The sequence below is a fragment of the Drosophila bipectinata genome, chromosome 2L (assembly GCF_030179905.1).
Source record: "Drosophila bipectinata strain 14024-0381.07 chromosome 2L, DbipHiC1v2, whole genome shotgun sequence".
Classification (NCBI taxonomy): Eukaryota; Metazoa; Arthropoda; class Insecta; order Diptera; family Drosophilidae; genus Drosophila; species Drosophila bipectinata.
Genome location: NC_091736.1, coordinates 12,150,198 through 12,167,408, shown reverse-complemented (window position 1 = coordinate 12,167,408; position 17,211 = coordinate 12,150,198). Strand labels below are relative to the sequence as shown.

General features: G+C 40.5%; 3 protein-coding genes across 5 annotated transcripts in view; all 3 read left to right on the top strand.

Annotated features, from left to right (window-relative positions):
* beat-Ic (beaten path Ic) overlaps window positions 1-1,145 on the top strand; it is a 54,850-nt gene extending 53,705 nt beyond the window's left edge. For both annotated transcript variants that reach the window (XM_070277718.1, XM_017241632.3), the window contains exon 8: window positions 113-1,145. In XM_070277718.1, the coding sequence (XP_070133819.1) occupies window positions 113-795 (683 nt within the window). In that variant the 3' untranslated portion in view covers window positions 796-1,145. The remainder of the gene's footprint in view (window positions 1-112) is intronic.
* Window positions 1,146-3,895: 2,750 nt separating this feature from the next.
* Window positions 3,896-5,713, top strand: LOC108125466 (uncharacterized). Of its 2 annotated transcripts, none has more exons than XM_070277006.1 (3): window positions 3,896-4,422; window positions 4,935-5,111; window positions 5,680-5,713. In XM_070277006.1, exon 2 carries the CDS (start codon window positions 4,947-4,949, stop codon window positions 5,079-5,081), a length of 135 nt encoding a protein of 44 aa, XP_070133107.1. In that variant the 5' UTR covers window positions 3,896-4,422; window positions 4,935-4,946; the 3' UTR covers window positions 5,082-5,111; window positions 5,680-5,713. The 2 variants fall into 2 exon arrangements, with proteins under 2 accessions (XP_070133107.1, XP_017097165.1); XM_017241676.3 differs by having other exon boundaries at window positions 4,932-5,111.
* A 141-nt stretch (window positions 5,714-5,854) lies between these two features.
* On the top strand, window positions 5,855-10,267 carry BicC (protein bicaudal C). The gene is made up of 9 exons (XM_017241675.3): window positions 5,855-6,208; window positions 6,280-6,329; window positions 6,705-6,774; window positions 6,838-6,917; window positions 6,968-7,294; window positions 7,354-7,479; window positions 7,538-7,919; window positions 7,993-9,207; window positions 9,435-10,267. The coding sequence occupies exons 1-9, from the start codon at window positions 5,869-5,871 to the stop codon at window positions 9,680-9,682; spliced, it is 2,838 nt and encodes a 945-aa protein (XP_017097164.2). The 5' UTR covers window positions 5,855-5,868; the 3' UTR covers window positions 9,683-10,267.
* Window positions 10,268-17,211: the final 6,944 nt, after the last annotated feature.

Below are 17,211 nucleotides of genomic sequence, written 5' to 3'. Positions count from 1 at the left end.
TTTTTAGTAGAAAACCTAAAGCTCTAAGTCCTCTGTAGATTTCACAAAAGACTTCAGTAGCGAGACATGCGTTAATGGAATCGATGTACTCACTCCTCTCTTTTTTTTCCAGCGGATAATAGTGCATCGGGCGCCGCGACAGCTGCGAACGAAATCTTCTGGCGTTTCTGGCCATCACGACTCTCGGCAACACTTGGCCAAATGACGAAGCTCCGCATCAACAGGCAGTTAGCGGGGGCAGCTGCTTTTTTCGCTGCTTTGGTTCTGGGCCCGCTGGCCCATCAAATTATCAACTGTCAATACACAAAGCCGGTGACGGCAACAACAGGACTGGGAACGGCAACAGGAAGGGCAAAGGTGCCACAAAAACGGCAACACCAACCCACGAAGCAACATCAACAAATGCCTGGAAGCAGCAACAGGGACGAAAAGGATGTGACAGCTTCAAAGGCGCCACCATTCGCATCCGTATCCACATCCACATCCACATCGAGCGTCAAATGCTTTTATAATTGTCAAATGGCAATGCCAACTGAAAATCGCAATCTCGTCCTGCACGAGGATGATGATGATGGTGCAGCGAATATTGAAAGTGCAACGGCTGCTGCTCCTCCTTCTGATATTGCTGGTGCTGTTGCTAGTGCTGCTGGAGTCGCGAGTTGCAGCATTAAGCGGCTGTCAGCAACACTTATGGGGAGTACGGAGGGCGTGGCCAGTTGGCTGGATCAACGAATATTGATGACTTTGAGGCGGCAGCCGATGGATGCGACGCAGACGCGCTGGAGCGCGTGCTGATGCCGAATTGATGATGAAATCCATTTCCGAAAGTAGCTTAAGGTGCTCGCCACGGCCCTTGCTTACACTGTGTGAAAAGTTGAATGGTATAATTAATATATTATACATACGTATATGCGAGTATTGATTGAATTCGCCAGCTGCATAATTTGACCTGGCAGTAGCTCTTAAGTGTTATACATAAGGTCAGGGATATACGAAAGCGTGGTATATTTAATTATTAAATTATAACCGCTAAGTGGAAAGCTTAATAACAGGAAATACATTTATGTTATGTTAAAAAATTAATACCTAGATGGTGAAACCAGTTATAATTAAAACTACCCCGTAAAGTGCAGTCGCAAAAGAGTAACTCAAAAGGTTTATTAATGAAAATTTTTAAAGACTACTATAAATACTTATTTCAAGGGAATATTAATATTGGTAACATTTTTTAGTTCTAATAAAATAAAAAATATTTTGAAGTGTAATGCCTCTAGGTTTTCATTTCCAAGCAGATTAATTGGGATTACTCTACGTCATTTTGACCATAGCATACATGAGCGATTGTTTGCTGATATGATGCAAGTTTATTTTTATAATTTCTGGCAATTGTTTGACATATTTACTCCTAGATTTCTACTTAAACTTTGCATATTCTTGCCATGAAGCTTATGCTCCAAATATATTAATCAGCACAGATCTATTGCTTCAAAAGTAACAAAATAAATCATCTGAACAAAACAAAACATGAGAAGATCCATAATCTCTTAACAAATTGTACAGTTCTTTTGTGAGTGCGCTTACAGGGTAAAAAAAAAAATACGTATTAAGTCACATACACAAAGAAAAACAAATAACATATTCCATGTATCTTGTAAGGCGAATAAATTGCACTACCCTTTATGTTGCCCAGAAGAATTTTAGCATAAACAGGGGCATGTAGAACAACCCAAGTGGGTAGCAAGGGGAATCCAAAAAATATTCACAGTGTACAGCAAGCTGAACTTTAGACTGCACTTGAGCTTAGCTTTCGGGTACCGTAGTGCATTTTAAAGTGGGCTTTGGTTAACATAAGCTAGGCAGCACTATCCCAGAAACACGCAGATAAACAATAAATATATTTAAACGAACACGTATTAAGTAAACTAGTTTAGAGAAAAGTTAATGTGTAAATAGAAAATATATCCTTTATCGAAAATATATATATCCTCTGTACAGAAAGGAACTTTTTACGGTTGTGGTAATGAAAAGCAAAATTAAAAATTGAAATAGTTCTTCGATTGTAGGAAGCCAGGAATTCATAGAACAATGGATAAAATAAATGAATCTTAATTTTTACTGTAACTCAAACGAAACAAACAATTATTTGAACATTTTTGGCCATCAAAAATCCAGCGGTAAATAGTTCCTTTGTCTATATAATTAATAAATGTTGAAGTAATTGGTAATCCAATAAGAGATGAGAAACCTAATAGTAATCTGTTTACAAAAGTCTATTGTTTATTTAGTAATATTACCTTAATAAAGCGATAAATTATAGATGTGACTCCAACTAGAATTTGAAAGTAAAATAAAAACATATTGTAAATTTGTATAGTTAATATATTAAATATATTTTAAAAATATAATTTTTTGGGATTGTAACAGGTTTATAATGTATCGCTTTGTAATGGTCATTGATTACCTTAAAAAAATAATTATAAAATGTAAATACAATTAAATATGTAAGAGATATGTTATTGAATATTCTTATAAACACAAATGTAAATGTTAAAAAGTTTTAATGATGTATAATCAAAGTAAAATTAATGTGCATGCGCCTAGAGTTCTCCAATCAAATCGTGTTGTGAAAATTGTCTTCCCTTATTTGTGTTGTAATCATAATATTAATAAAATTTTGATTTATTTAAGTTATTGGAACTATTAATTATTTTTTTCCATTTAACCAGAAAGAGGACAAGCATAAATGTAATTTAATTTCTATGTTATTGTCTAAGATGTTTAAATAATAAAAAATAAAGCAGGAAAATGCTATGTGCTAAGCCAGAATTTAATCTAAAGCAAATGCATTTGCACAAATTATAAAATATTCATATCCCCCATAAATACTCGAAAATGTGTAAAGCTAAACTCAAAGTAGAACTAAGAGAACCTAACCGTGGTGTAAAATGCATAAAAACAAATAATATAAACCACTTACCAATAATGCATAGAAATAATAGAATGGTAATAACAACTTTATTGAATATTTATGTAAAATGTGAATGAAAATCAAAGCGAAGCATATAATATTAGTGTGTACCATAACCGTAAGCAGGCAAACTTCACATAAATAAACAAAAATAAATATTCAAAATGGTGTTTTGAAATTAAGGATGGATACTTCTCGTACTCACTGTAGAGCTGTTTAAGCTCTCCACCGAAACGTTGCCAGAAAAATACATTCAAAAATACCAGAAAATATCCTTTTTTCGACATTCTGGCAATCCTGAAAGCTTTCTATCCTTCCAAATTCTCATATTTTAAGGTTTTCCAACATTGAAAAAGCTTTTTTTAAAAAGTGCCGGAAAATTTTTGCGCCGGACAAAAACAAGTTTGAAAGCTTGAAGTGAATTTTTCACCACCTATTTTCATGAAAATTCATATGAATATTAATAAATATATATTTATTTTTAGTGGAGATTGAGGAGTATCTATAGTTCCCAGTGAGGCTGGAACTCGCCAAGCAATAGAACAAAGTAGGATCTCCAGTATAGAAGTCCTGCCCTATCGCAACAGGTGCTGGACAGCTTCTACAGCTTGGACTTGGAAATGATTATAAAATTTTAATAAAAGATAGTTGGATTTTATTAATATTTATGGGATTAAAATAAACTAATTAGAGTAGGGGAGAATAAACTTAAAAACTTGTGTAAAGAAATGTTTAAGGGTATACTTATTCTATATTTTACAAAAATAAGAAAGATTTTTATCAAGAACTGCATAATTATCGAATGTATGGGGGCGACGAAAAGAGAGCCAGAGAGTGGGGGGGACAACATGTGGCGAGCCCCGCTCTCTCCCAACCAAAGCTTTTCGGTGTGAAGGTCAGTTGGGACATGGACCAGGCCGAGGCAGCGCAGTCAGCGCGCTTCAATGACGACATAAGCACACCGCGCACAACCCTCTGAATAATTTATTCATTACTAATAGTCATTAAAATATTAAACGGGATACTATTAGCAAAATTAGGAGGCGCGGTGCACTTGTCTCCCCCCACTTGACTTCGGAAAAACTCTATATTCGGACAAAAACTCAGTTTCGCTTTTCATTATAATTTCATTGAATTTCCAATTTGTGTTTTCCACACACGTGTTTCTGTTACCTTCTTGCACCACACCTTACACTTCGGCAGTGGCTATTTTTTTGGGCTACATTGAAGAAAAAATATATCGACTGCCAACCGACTCCATATTTCAACTCTAATTTGACCAATTGACGGAAAATTAATTGAGCTAAAATTACCTAACAAGAGAATATAATTTTTTTTTTTTTACGTGAAACGAGCGTGTTATTTGTTAGACTGATTTTACAATTGATTGTGTTTAAGTTAATTAATTTTTGAGACATTTTTGTTTGTGCTGCGATACGAAACTCGGTTTTGAGGTAAGTGCCGTACTTGTTTTGGCGGCAAAAAGTTGTAATATTTTACAATATGCTCCACCTCCCACATTCTGGCGCCAAAATGAATGAAAATGTTGCCAAGACCCTCGCCCCACTGTTAAGCACTTAACAGTGGCAACATTCCGGCTGTTGGGGTTCTTAGCAACATGTTTTCTCTTTCTGTTTTGGGGGAGCGGTTCATTGACCCACCAACAACAATATTCAAGAGAATTTCTCCTGCGATCGGCTAGCGAAATTCATCGAAATCCCGTTCTACAGTTAGGATACCTGTGGGGAAATTGGGAATTGGGAATCGATCGGGTGCTAACTTTTAATTTCCACCAGCCACGTTCAATTGCCTTCGAGTCGCTTTTTTAAGTGGTAGCCCCAAGACGCCCGAATTTCCAGCAAGCTATTCTGACGCAACCACGACACACCCCGACCCCGACCCGAACTTTTATATACTGATTACTGATATATATAGACTGAAATATATACGCTTCGATCCCCAGTAGATCACACCCTAAATGCCTTTCGTCGAAAGATTCCAACAAATACGTAATTTTGTTATGAACGTTTGTCTCGCCGAGGCCATCCAATTCGTCCAGGACCTCTCGCACGCCATCTGCCTCGACTTCCAGGGCCTGTTCAACCTCAAGTAGGAGGCCACCAATCCTGGTGCCAATCCATCGGTAAGTGACGCCATTCCAGAAATGTGAAAGTGAAACGAAAGTGGAGCGAAAGTGTCGAGCGGTATTACGGTTTCTAGTTATTTCGATTCCCTTTTCGAGAGACCTCATGGCAGGACCGCTGCACACAATTCAGAGGTTATGTCTCAAAGTAGAATAGCAGCCTTTTAGCAACCCAACTGGGAATATTTCAAAACAGTATTCAGTTGAGAATAGGTGGCGATCATTTCCAATCACTTCATTTAGGGAATAAATTTAAAAATGTGTAAAAATTGTTAAATTTAGCATAAGCTTTTCGTGGCCATAGGAAAGTTTTACTCATTTCGTGTTTTATATTTTGTAGAAAAGCTGTGTTTTTAATTCGTTTTGCAAAAAAAGTATTAAAATTTTCGCTAAGTAAAATCAATTAAAATAAATTTTTAGAAATAAGAAACGTAAAAAATTGCTTCCTTGGAGTCTTGACACGGCTTTCCCTATCCCATACTGTATGGGATGTCAAAGAAGTCATTAGATCGGTAAGGTCATGGTAATGGGAATGATCCAAATTCTGCATTTTATATCTCATCTTCAGCTCACCTCACGAAATCACCCATACACTCACCACACTCATCCATACACATACCCTAAAAACACACACACATAAACCCATCCACCAACTAAAGCGCATCCCCATATTCGACGTTGCTGTAAGCCATCAGCGGACAGAAAAGACCGACCTTTTTTCTTGGTTTTGAAAACAAAACGACTGACCCATTACGAAATGCTTTCTTGCGCCTCCTTTAACAAACTCATCTACCCGACGGCCGCAGATGTCGCCAAATCGCCCGTGGTGGGTGTTGAGGTGGGTGGCGGCGGCGGCGGAGGTGTCGGAGTGGGCATGGCTGGGAGTATTGGGTCCCTGGCCAGCCTCCAGACCCTGACCTCCGTTACGTCGATGGGCAGCAATGCGCCCAGCGAGACCCAGAGCGAGATATCCTCGGTGGATAGCGATTGGAGTGACATACGCGCCATCGCCATGAAGTTGGGCGTAAAAAATCCAGACGATCTGCACACCGAACGGTTCAAGGTCGATCGCCAGAAGTTGGAGCAGTTGATAAAGGGTAATAGACACACCCCTAAATCTATAAGATATAGCTATAATATTGTTGCCTTATCTTTATATTTTATTTAGCGGACAGTGCCATAGAAGGCATGAATGGAGCCGAGTATTTCTTTGATGATGTAAGTATAACCTTTCTAAATAATATACATATTAATTCAACTTAGTTGAAAAACACTAGATTTCCCAAAATGAAAATACCATTTAGTAATATCTAATTTTCATTTTCATTTTCAATTCATAGAATGCCTTGCATTTTGTGTGATTTACAAAACATTACATAACATGCTTTCGAATCTGTAGAACCTTAAGTTATTTACTCTTTGAACCAAATTTTTAAGTTATATGATTCATGTCTTTCGTTTGGTTGTCCGACCCCATTACCACAAATTTCAGTGTATGCGCTAAGCATTTTAGTCACTGTTGAATTCGGCAATAATCCTTCTTGACTTGATATACTTGATTCGCAATATATCCAATATCAACTGTTTTACTAGATCATGAACACGACGGATACCTATGTGAGCTGGCCTTGCAGACTCAAAATCGGCGCCAAGAGTAAGAAGGGTAAGATCCTTTAAAAATCTTAAAATGATGGAGAATATTTGTTAAGTGCTTTTTTTTCATCAGATCCCCATGTGCGAATCGTCGGTAAAGTGGAGCAGGTGCAGCGGGCCAAGGAACGCATCCTAAGCAGCCTTGACTCGAGGGTGAGTTTCTTTTTAATAAATTTAAGAAATTTATTAAGTTTTCTATTTAGGGCACCCGTGTTATCATGAAAATGGACGTTAGCTACACGGACCACTCGTACATCATTGGACGCGGCGGCAACAATATTAAGCGAATCATGGACGACACCCACACCCATATCCACTTTCCCGACTCCAATCGCTCTAATCCCACTGAGAAGTCCAACCAGGTGTCGCTGTGCGGCAGCCTGGAGGGCGTGGAACGAGCCCGGGCACTGGTCCGCCTCTCCACGCCCCTGCTCATCTCTTTCGAGATGCCCGTGATGGGACCCAGCAAGCCGCAGCCGGACCACGAGACGCCCTACATCAAAATGATTGAGAGCAAGTTTAATGTGCAGGTGAGCTAGTGGGTAGGGGGCAAAGATCAGTATCCTTCTACGTCTCTGACGCATTCCAGGTCATATTCTCAACCCGTCCCAAGCTGCATACCTCACTAGTGCTGGTGAAGGGATCCGAAAGGGAGTCCGCTCAAGTCCGAGATGCCACTCAATTGCTGATCAACTTTGCCTGCGAGAGCATTGCAGTAAGTTTAGCACTCACATGATTCAAGATTTTTGTTCTAATGAGAATCATCTTTTTAGAGTCAAATTCTCGTGAATGTCCAGATGGAGATCTCGCCGCAGCACCACGAGATCGTTAAGGGAAAGAATAACGTGAATCTACTTAGCATCATGGAACGCACCCAGACTAAGATCATCTTCCCCGATCTTAGTGACATGAATGTTAAGCCGCTCAAGAAGTCGCAGGTGACAATCAGCGGACGCATCGACAATGTTTACCTGGCACGACAACAATTGCTAGGCAACTTGCCCGTAGCATTGATCTTTGACTTTCCGGACAACCAGAACGATGCCTCCGAGATAATGGGGCTCAACACCAAGTACGGCGTGTATATCACCCTGCGCCAGAAGCAGCGCCAAAGCACCCTGGCCATTGTGGTCAAGGGCGTGGAGAAGTTTATAGGTAGGTCCAAAAATATTAAATTATTCTTCTATGATCTATAATATTAATATCTACTCTTTGCTCTCGCTTTTAGACAAAATATACGAAGCCCGTCAGGAGATACTGCGCCTGGCCACGCCCTCCGTCAAGCCGGAGATCCCCGAGCTCTACTTCATGCCCAAAGACAAGGACCTGAGCCTGGCCTACCGAACTCAACTGACTGCCCTGCTAGCAGGCTATGTGGACAGCCCCAAGACCCCATCCCTGCTTCCGCCTGCTCTGGCGGGTCAGCTCACGCCCTACGCCAACAACAACCACCTGCTGCTGAATGCCAATGCAGGTGTGGCTGTGGGTGGCTTGGCCACGCCCACGGGTATATGCGCGCCTACTCAGAAGTATATGCAGCTTCACAACAGCGCCTTCCAGCAGAGTCAGGTGGGGACTGCTCAGGCAGGACGCCCGCTCAGTGTGAACCACAACAACAACTACCTACAAGTGCCCGGCGGAGTGGGCGGAGTAGGAGGAACGGGGCAGCTGAAGCCACCGCCCATGAACGTTTCGCCTCGAAACAGCTGCAGTCAGAACACCAGCGGCTATCAGAGCTTCAGCAGCAGCACCACGTCACTGGAGCAGTCCTATCCGCCTTATGCCCAGCTGCAGGGAGCCGTCTCATCCACCTCCTCCTCGGCGGGCTGCGCGAATCGGGCGCACTATTCTCCCGATTCCACATATGGCAGTGAGGCAGGAAGCGTGCCGGGTGGCGGCGGAGGTGGTGGTGCCCGTCTGGGTCGCCGCCTGAGCGACGGTGTCCTCTTGGGCCTGGGCAACGGGTCAGGCGGAGGGGCTCCTCTGCTGCCTGGCAGTGCCGAGAGCTACCGCAGCTTGCACTACGACCTGTCCGGATCTGGATCTATTTCGGGCTCTGGAACAGGAGCTGCCGGAAACAAGCATGCCAATATCCATCGGGCTTTCGACTTTGACATGAAGCGGGCGTTGGGCTTCAAGGCCATGGAGAGAACACCCATAGCAGGTGAGCTTCGCACTCCCACCCCTGCCTGGATGGGCATGGGCCTCAGTTGCACCTCACCAGCTCCGCTCGAGACGGCAGACGACGGCGGCGGTGCCGGAGCTGGAGCAGGTCCCGGAATGGGCAACGGATGGCGGCTGCCGGCAGGACTGGGCTCTCCGTACGGGCTAAGCGCCACTACCGGGCTGCTGGACGCCACCCCAGTGAACCGCCGAATGCATCTGGCACAGCACAAGGACATCCAGACCCTTCTCACTAGCTTGGGGCTGGAGCATTACATCAGTGAGTAGTTCATGACGAATGTATTTTACCAACTGTGAATTTGAGATGTGTTTTATAAAGTGCGTCATTGATAATGGTTATTGCTCTGAATTTTTAATGTGATTGTCCTCAAACCGAAGCCAGTAGTATTGGGTACTTTATGTTGTCCTTGTAGCCTGGTGTTATATCTAACTATGTGGAATGTGTACTGTATACAGCCACTACTTATTAATTTGTTCGTCTTTCAGAAATTTTTGTGCTCAACGAAATCGACCTGGAGGTGTTCACCACACTGACGGAAGAGAACATGATGGAACTGGGTATCGCCGCGTTTGGAGCTCGCAAGAAGCTGCTGGCGGCCATCCACACGCTGCTGGCTAGCGAGGCAGCCTGCAGCAGTATGCCCAGCAGCAGCTCCTCGCAGAATTCCTCATCGCCGCGATTCTCCGGCAGTGCGGCCCCCGGCGCTGAGCGCCGTCCCTCCAACCAGTGGTGATCCATCCCAACTACACACCAGCACCACCACCCCTTTATTTATTTACTCTCCCACAACTAGTGGGTACTATTTGCATGCATGCATCGTTTTGTAGTCGTAGGATAACAAAAACAAAAAAAAAAAAACAAAAAACACAGAAGTTGAATCCCGGAAACGGAAACCCGTAGAGAACCTCTTGAAATATTCCCTAAATGCGCGTGTGAGGACATCACACATACAGTTTGGCATCGACCTTGACTTATACTCGCACTTGTACTCAAATTCCAAGTAGCAGAGCTGTGCTAGGGAAAAGTTATCAGAAGTTCGCCCTAGCTCGTAGTTATCTTATTTTAAGCGATTAATTTATTTCGAAAATATTTATATAAAACAAACACACAAAAAGAAAATTGTATTAGCAAAAATTGTGAATTATTTATGAAATCAAACTAAACGAAATCATGTATTGTAAGAAATGAATTTATGTAAATTAACTGAAATAGAAAACGGAAAAATAGGTACTCGCAGGCTGAATTAAGTGATAAGCGAAAAAGTCACTCGCAAAAATTGATATGAATAAATTGATGTCTATTGAAAACTAATTCAAAATTCGTACGCCTTGTTATTACTCCTCATCTCGTATTGATTTTGTCTATTTTCGGATATTGAACTCGTTTCTCCTCTAATGACCAAGGATAATGAGGCTAATGACTTTGTTGTCTCCACTTGTCTGCATAATTTGTGTTGCATTATTGTTCCCTGTCTCGAAGGCGTGCCAAGAAAAACTTCCCAGCACAACAAATTCTTCCAGTATGTGTGTTCGGGTCACACACTAACAAATCGGGAGGTTGTACTGGGCGTGGCAGTGGGCGTGGTGGGGCTAATGAACTGGAAATGGCTTGCTCCAGTTGTCAGTGGCTCTTGCTGTACTGCGGTCATCAGCATAATTGCAAATTTTTATGATTATGACATTTCGGGCGCAAAGTGCGGCTGCCAATGGCAACTAATTTTCCATACCATCTCTTGGTCGGCTTCAGTTTTGTTTGGTCATTTTCATGGGTCTATGCTCCACTTGAGTGCTTTCAGAAGCCCCTTGGGGGGGACGTCTTGGCAGCCAATTTGATTTACAGTTATGCTGGATTTGGAAAAGGGTTCATCGGCCAGACAAGAAGTCGCCTGGTCAATACTGGTTATGCAGCTGCTTGGGATATGGGATGGTTTTTTTTTAAAATTTATTTTTTTTGTTGTTTAGGAAACTATATAAATATTCTACTTCACTGCGGACCATTAAAAAACTATTGTGGACTATTGTTTGTTTTACAGCCCTGTATTTTACTAACGAACTAACAATCAAACGATATTGCCAAGGACAAGATTACGATTACAATTAACGCAGTTATCGAATCATAACCTTCGCTAGGAAGGCTTTGGAAAAATCTTGTACCTTACGATTTCTATTAAAATTTCTCAGTTGCTGTCTGGCCTCCGAACAAATCGGGTCTACTATATTTTCACTATTTTATTTATTTTTCTTGTTTTAATTTTATTTATTTTTTCTGAGTCCTCCCTTCCAGGGGATCAAGTCTTCTATAGTTTTATTATTTTATTTTAATTTTTTTTCGATTTTACCATGGTTTCTTGTAATTATTGGCTCTCTGCAACTATGGGTCTTTTTAACTGCAATCGTAAGATTCGATGGGAAGGGATTGGATCACTTCTGTTTTTACTATTTTATTAAATTTTGTTTATTTTATTTTAATTGGTTTTGATTTGAGTGTTTTGATTTCTGCTTTCCCAAAGAATCAAGTCTTTTATGTTTTAATTATTTTATTTTAATTTTTGTTATTTACGATTTTACCATGGTTTCTTAAGTAAGTGCCCTGCAGGACTGTTCCTATTAAACTTTTGCTCTCAGTTAATATGTTTTAGTATTAGGAGCAGTCTACTGTCAACTATCCAAGGGTTCGTTTCTGATATATTTTCATTATTTTGTTTTTTGTTTTGATATTTAAAGCATATTATTTTTTACTTCCTGTAATTGACAAAAGTTTTTTTTTTTTATTTTTGAATCTAGCTATAGTTCTAGTTCCCTTTCTATTTCCAGTTCTAGCTTATTATTTTTTTTTATTGTTTATTATTTTTTATTTTTTTTTTTCTTAGTTGAATGTAACTTTGAAACAAGTTAAGATATTTTATGTTATATAAATAAGATACAAAATTTAATATTCTGCATTTTACAAAAGAGCAATGGGGTGAATGTTATGAAAGCAGTAAGACAAGCAGTTCAAAAAGTCAATAAAGCAGTTTAATAAAGCAGTTGATTTCGAAAAATGTACTCACCACGAAGGGGAAAGTTTGTGCGTCCACCACGACTGACACACTTTTCTCTCGCCAGAATTTTCTCTCTCTCTGCCCTCCTCCCTTGCAAGGACTCGAATGCTTCGTGATTTTCCGAAATCCTAGCTCGGATTTTCCGAGCTCCGTTCGGCTAGCCCCGCGTCCTGTTTGCCAATTGGGAAATCTGTGCAAAGGACTCGTAGCGAGGCGAACACGGAGCCTTCCGCTGCAGTTTACATTGCGTTGCCTTTGCGTAAGGACATCATCCTTTTTTGCTCCACATCTGGTAGTGCGAACAAGAGAAAAACATCGGCCAACAAAAACTGAAATAAATACAAAAAAAAAAGAAAACACAAGTAAATGCAACCGGAACGGAAACCGCGGATTGAACTCCTGCGTTTGTGATAGTGGTGTCCTTGTGCTTTTGACATCGCACTTGCCGAAATCGCAAAGAGCGGAAAAGGCGATCCGGAAAAGGATCTCGTCCTTAACTGGTTTCCCGGGTGCGTGTATGTGTTTGTGTGTTACGGTGCGAGGCTGTTGCTTCTGGTGTGATTGTGTGTATGTTTGTGCAGTCACGTGTTCTAAGGTGATTTTAACGAGTTCCGCGATTCGCAACAGGAGATAAGCAGCAGCAGTAGCAGTAGCAGCAAAAGGACGAACGAAAAGCGAAGAAACAGCTTAGGCAAAAGCAAAAAAATAAAGGGAACCGAGTACGGCTAAGGGAAGCCAAGCAACGAAAATCCTCTTTTGCCAGGACGCACAGGATGCTCGGTCCATGCGTCTTAAAGGATTCCCAGATAAATCATCTGAAAATTGCATGAAATAAAATTGTTTGCCAAATTGTGCAAAGGATACAAAGAAGAGAAAAAAAGTTTAAAAAAAACATCTTAGTACGCAAATACGTTTGTGAAATATGACTGCAAAAATACATTTCAAAAAATAAATTAAAAAAAAAAACAACGTGAAAATAACGAGCCATTTATCAGTTGAAACTTAAGGTAGGCAATATATAAGAAAATAAATATTGTTGGGAAAAACTATAAATATTGGAAGAATATCTTAAATATAAGTTTCGTTAAAATTGCAACTATCAAGGATCTCCAATATACTCTTTTTTTTTTTTACTTAATACTCAACTGGCAGGCCAATTTCTGGGATAACCTTTCACATTCACTCGGGGAGAAGATGAACCGAAAGATAGACAGGAGGGCGTGCCCCAACTTATCCGGGGAGCAAACAAAACTTGTCAATTGCAGGGAATCGTGTCGCTGGAACCTCCGTAAACATTTCCCATAGTTGCTATAGAGAACTATGCAACAATGTCTTGAACCGGCACAGCTCCTTCAATTTCCTCCGCTTTTGTTGATGTAAAATGTCAACTGCCTAGCCGGGTTTCCTCCCCTCTTCGGCTTCTCACTGACTAGGCAAAAATTGTATTTAGTGGGACAATCAATATCGGATGGGGGGCGGAGTTGGCCGACAGTCAAACATTTATTTGATTGACTGATTGATATGTGAAATGATTTATTGCCGGCAGAGTGGCGTTGCTGGAGAGCTCCCGGGCAGGGCAAACCAGGCTGGGCCAACTACTTTACCAAACAGAGCTACTTCCCAGAACAAGTCGGAAAAACAGAAAATTTATTTCACACTCTATCTTTGCTATTTCGTTTATTTCGAGAATTTCTCACTGGCCAGTTGAAATGGCTCGCTAAAAACTTTCGCAGGCTTTATGTGAGAATAAAGTAAATAATGAAAGCTATTTAGCACAGCCAAGGGGCGCATTAAGTTGCCGCCGACGTTTTCGGATTATCCTGTGACCGGCTTAAATACAACAACTGGACTAAATGCACGAATACACCGTGGAAATACTAAATAGTTTGGTCTATTTAAGTGCTTTTTGAAATTTTTCATTAAACTTTAGAGTCCAAAAAAAATAAAAATTAAACCCCATTAAAACGAGTTTAGCTTTGTTGAGAAATTCAAGAAGAAATAATATTTTTCTTAGTGAAATATCGACCATGAACATCGTTTAATGAGCTGTGCCTTGATCTGAGCTTCGCCTGGAGAAATTTCAACAATTTTTTACTGCCACCTGCAACGGTGTCGCATTCTTCTCTGGACCTGACATTTTTTACTTCCTCATTTTTTGTGTGGCTGAAAATGCAATGTTTTATGAAAGAGGTCACAACCGAACTTTAAAAGACTTCATAAAAAATGAAAGCTACTATAAATTTTTTAAAGCCTTGCTGCCAATGTGCTAGTACGTTTTAAGATATTCTGAAGCGATTCACATATAAATATTCACCAATAATTGGCTTGACTTCTTGCTCAAATAATGGCAGACTTAATTGTATTTACTGAATTAGTTCAATTTTTGATAGCCATTTAATATTTATCGCATAATCGAATTAAATGCATGAAACTGCCGATGCAAAAGCAGCCAATTGCATAATAATGCAATCAAATAATTAATGAATTCGTTTTCCGTTTAAGTATGAATTTCTGATGGATCGTAGCTTTAAACATAAAGATGAATTTCGGATTCATTTTCCTGGCGGTATGGGATGTTTTTTTTTGGTTTTGGAGAATGCTCATTCATCATTGAGGGCAAAGTGCCATCTCAGGAAAAACTTTCACACAAATCCCCATTCTAATTTTTATCTCGGGGTAATATATGGATTGAAAACGACAGAAACTTTACAAATTTTCCAGCGTCTGGATGCACAACTTTTTTCTGCTGGCCTTGCAAATCTTATATCGACTCAAACTTCGCCTGAACAAATATGAAAACACGGCGGAAAAAACCCCCTGGGCGATTGAAAATATTTCATATGTAAATCCATTGTTGTTGTTATCGGCTGTATGGCCAGTGGCTCTCCGGGACTCGGAATCCAGCATCCAGAATCCAGCATTCAGAATCCAGAATCCCGAATCCGGATCGCAGAGTGGTGCTGCCATGGATGTGGCAGTGTAATTTAGGGCTTCGTTGCCTACTTTTTGGCGCCACGGGCGCATCTCAAGTGCAACACTCCCAAGAAGACTCTGTACCTAGAATATTTGCTGTTCGTTTGCGGTTGCGAAAATGTTGCGGCATGTGGAAATTTATTTCATAATCTCTGCAACAACAAACCTTCACATATACATACATATAGCGCCCGCCCAGGAAGCAACGGAAAATGGGGGAAAACTTTTGCATATGATAGTGAAGGGACATGGGGCTGGGGAACTATGAGTAGCTAAGCATGTAATTTATATCCTTGAGTGCCCCCACCTTTTCCCTTCAAAAAACTCCAGTATCGGGCTTCCTATTGGTTTGGGTTTCTGCATCTATGCAGCTATTTTAGATGCACAGAGGCGTTGGCTCTGAAAATGTATAGGGCTTACGAAAAATGAGACCCTACAACGGCACCAAATTACATGAATAGTATTCCTTTTTGATTTTTAACAAATTTTTAGTACTTTAGCCTTAGAGAGTGACTATAAAACAATATTATTTTTCCAGTTGGTATTTGTTTCTTTATTTTTCATTAAAAGTATAAATCTAAAGATATGGTTTATGATTCTCGTTGCCATGTGATAACTACGCCTCTGTTAATATTGCAAAATATTCCCATATTTTTTTTGATGCAGCCATGCTAGTTTTCCGGTGTTGGTTGAACCAGCCATAAATTTGTTTCTGCTCCTTTTGTGGTGTCTGGTTTTTCTACGGCTGCCTGGTATTGCAGCTTCAGCTTCAGCCTTCGCTTTTTGCCGCTCCACTTCAGACCAATTTTATTTGACCACATAAATTGTTTACCAATTTTCACAAGTTCTGCGCAACTCTATAGCTATACGAGCTTTGTTTTTGGCTCTGAATGCTGAAAGCGGTTTAATAGCTCTCTACTCTTGGCTCTTGGCAAACCTATTATGATTTAGCAGTCAAAGCCGAGCAATCCATCTTGGTAGGTTAAAATTGTGTTTCATTTTCTTTGTATGTCGGAACTCTTGTTACATTGTAATCGAAATATCTCTGTGATGGTAGAATTTCAACACAAGCCGATTTCATGGCAATCAGCAAGGATGACAGGACATATTTATTGCTCTGATAGTTTTGCAAATGGCCTTTTTGGACTGCACGATTATTGATGGATTTATGGACTTAATTATTAAAATAATTGTTTACAAATTGTGTTATCTGCTACGCATTTTAATTAAACAAAAAATAAATTATATAATTTATGTAAATCAAAGTGTTTACCATTTGTCTTTAAAAGTGCACATGTAATTAACTAAGCCAAACAGGGATCAAGGCTTTGAATTTGTGTTAAGTTTTTATCCCTTTTTGTGCTTTTCAGCTCCTTTTTGCAACTTTCTCCGCTTTCCCCGGAAGAGGAGGAGACCGTATAAGAATGCACTCTGTGCGGCTTATCGCGTTGGGAACAGACTTGGCCTTTTTGTTTGTCTTGCCACCAGTCGCAGTCGGTCGTTTAAGTTTGTCAATGCATAAATTAAAAAGTTAAAAGTTTCCACCCAATTCTCCTTTGTTTTCCCTGTTTTCGGTTTTCGGTTAGTTTTGTGCTGACCCTAATGAAGCCAAAGCAATTAAGCCAGGGCATTGCGGTGTTAATGGGATATAGACAAAATAACCACTTGGTCGGACCTTGGGGCCATGTGAGCCACAATGCGAATTCCCATACGAGATGGCGTCCTAGCCTCGCTTTTGTCCTGATTCGGTAATACAATTTGCTGCTATAAAAGATTACAACTTGTTAAAGTTCCTCCTCCGAAGCTTCAGACTCTCGGCAGGTCCACTCGAGCTGACCAGGGGATTATTATAATCCGATTTCAAACTTAAAGTGCACCCCTAAAAAGAAGACGAGAATTTATGGAAAAGTGTTACACCCCCTGGCAGGGGCCCGAAACATTTGATGTGCAGTTAGGCAACAATGTGTTTTTTTGGCCAGGCACGGAACTCGCCTCCTTCTCTGTTAATGGAAAACTTTTCACTCAAAGTGTATGTGTAGGAGAGGAAAATCGCTGCAGTTTTCTTTATAGTTATTACTTTATACAGTTTCCCCTTGTTCCTTTCCGGCTGATTACAAAATTGCTTTCAATACTTTGCCCCAAAGAGTGACTATAAGAAACTCACTTTGCAACACCTGCCTCGGGGGCAACATGGCCCGGCCCAGTCGAATGCATTGGCCAAAAAGACTTACAAGCTGCAGCCAAAGTTT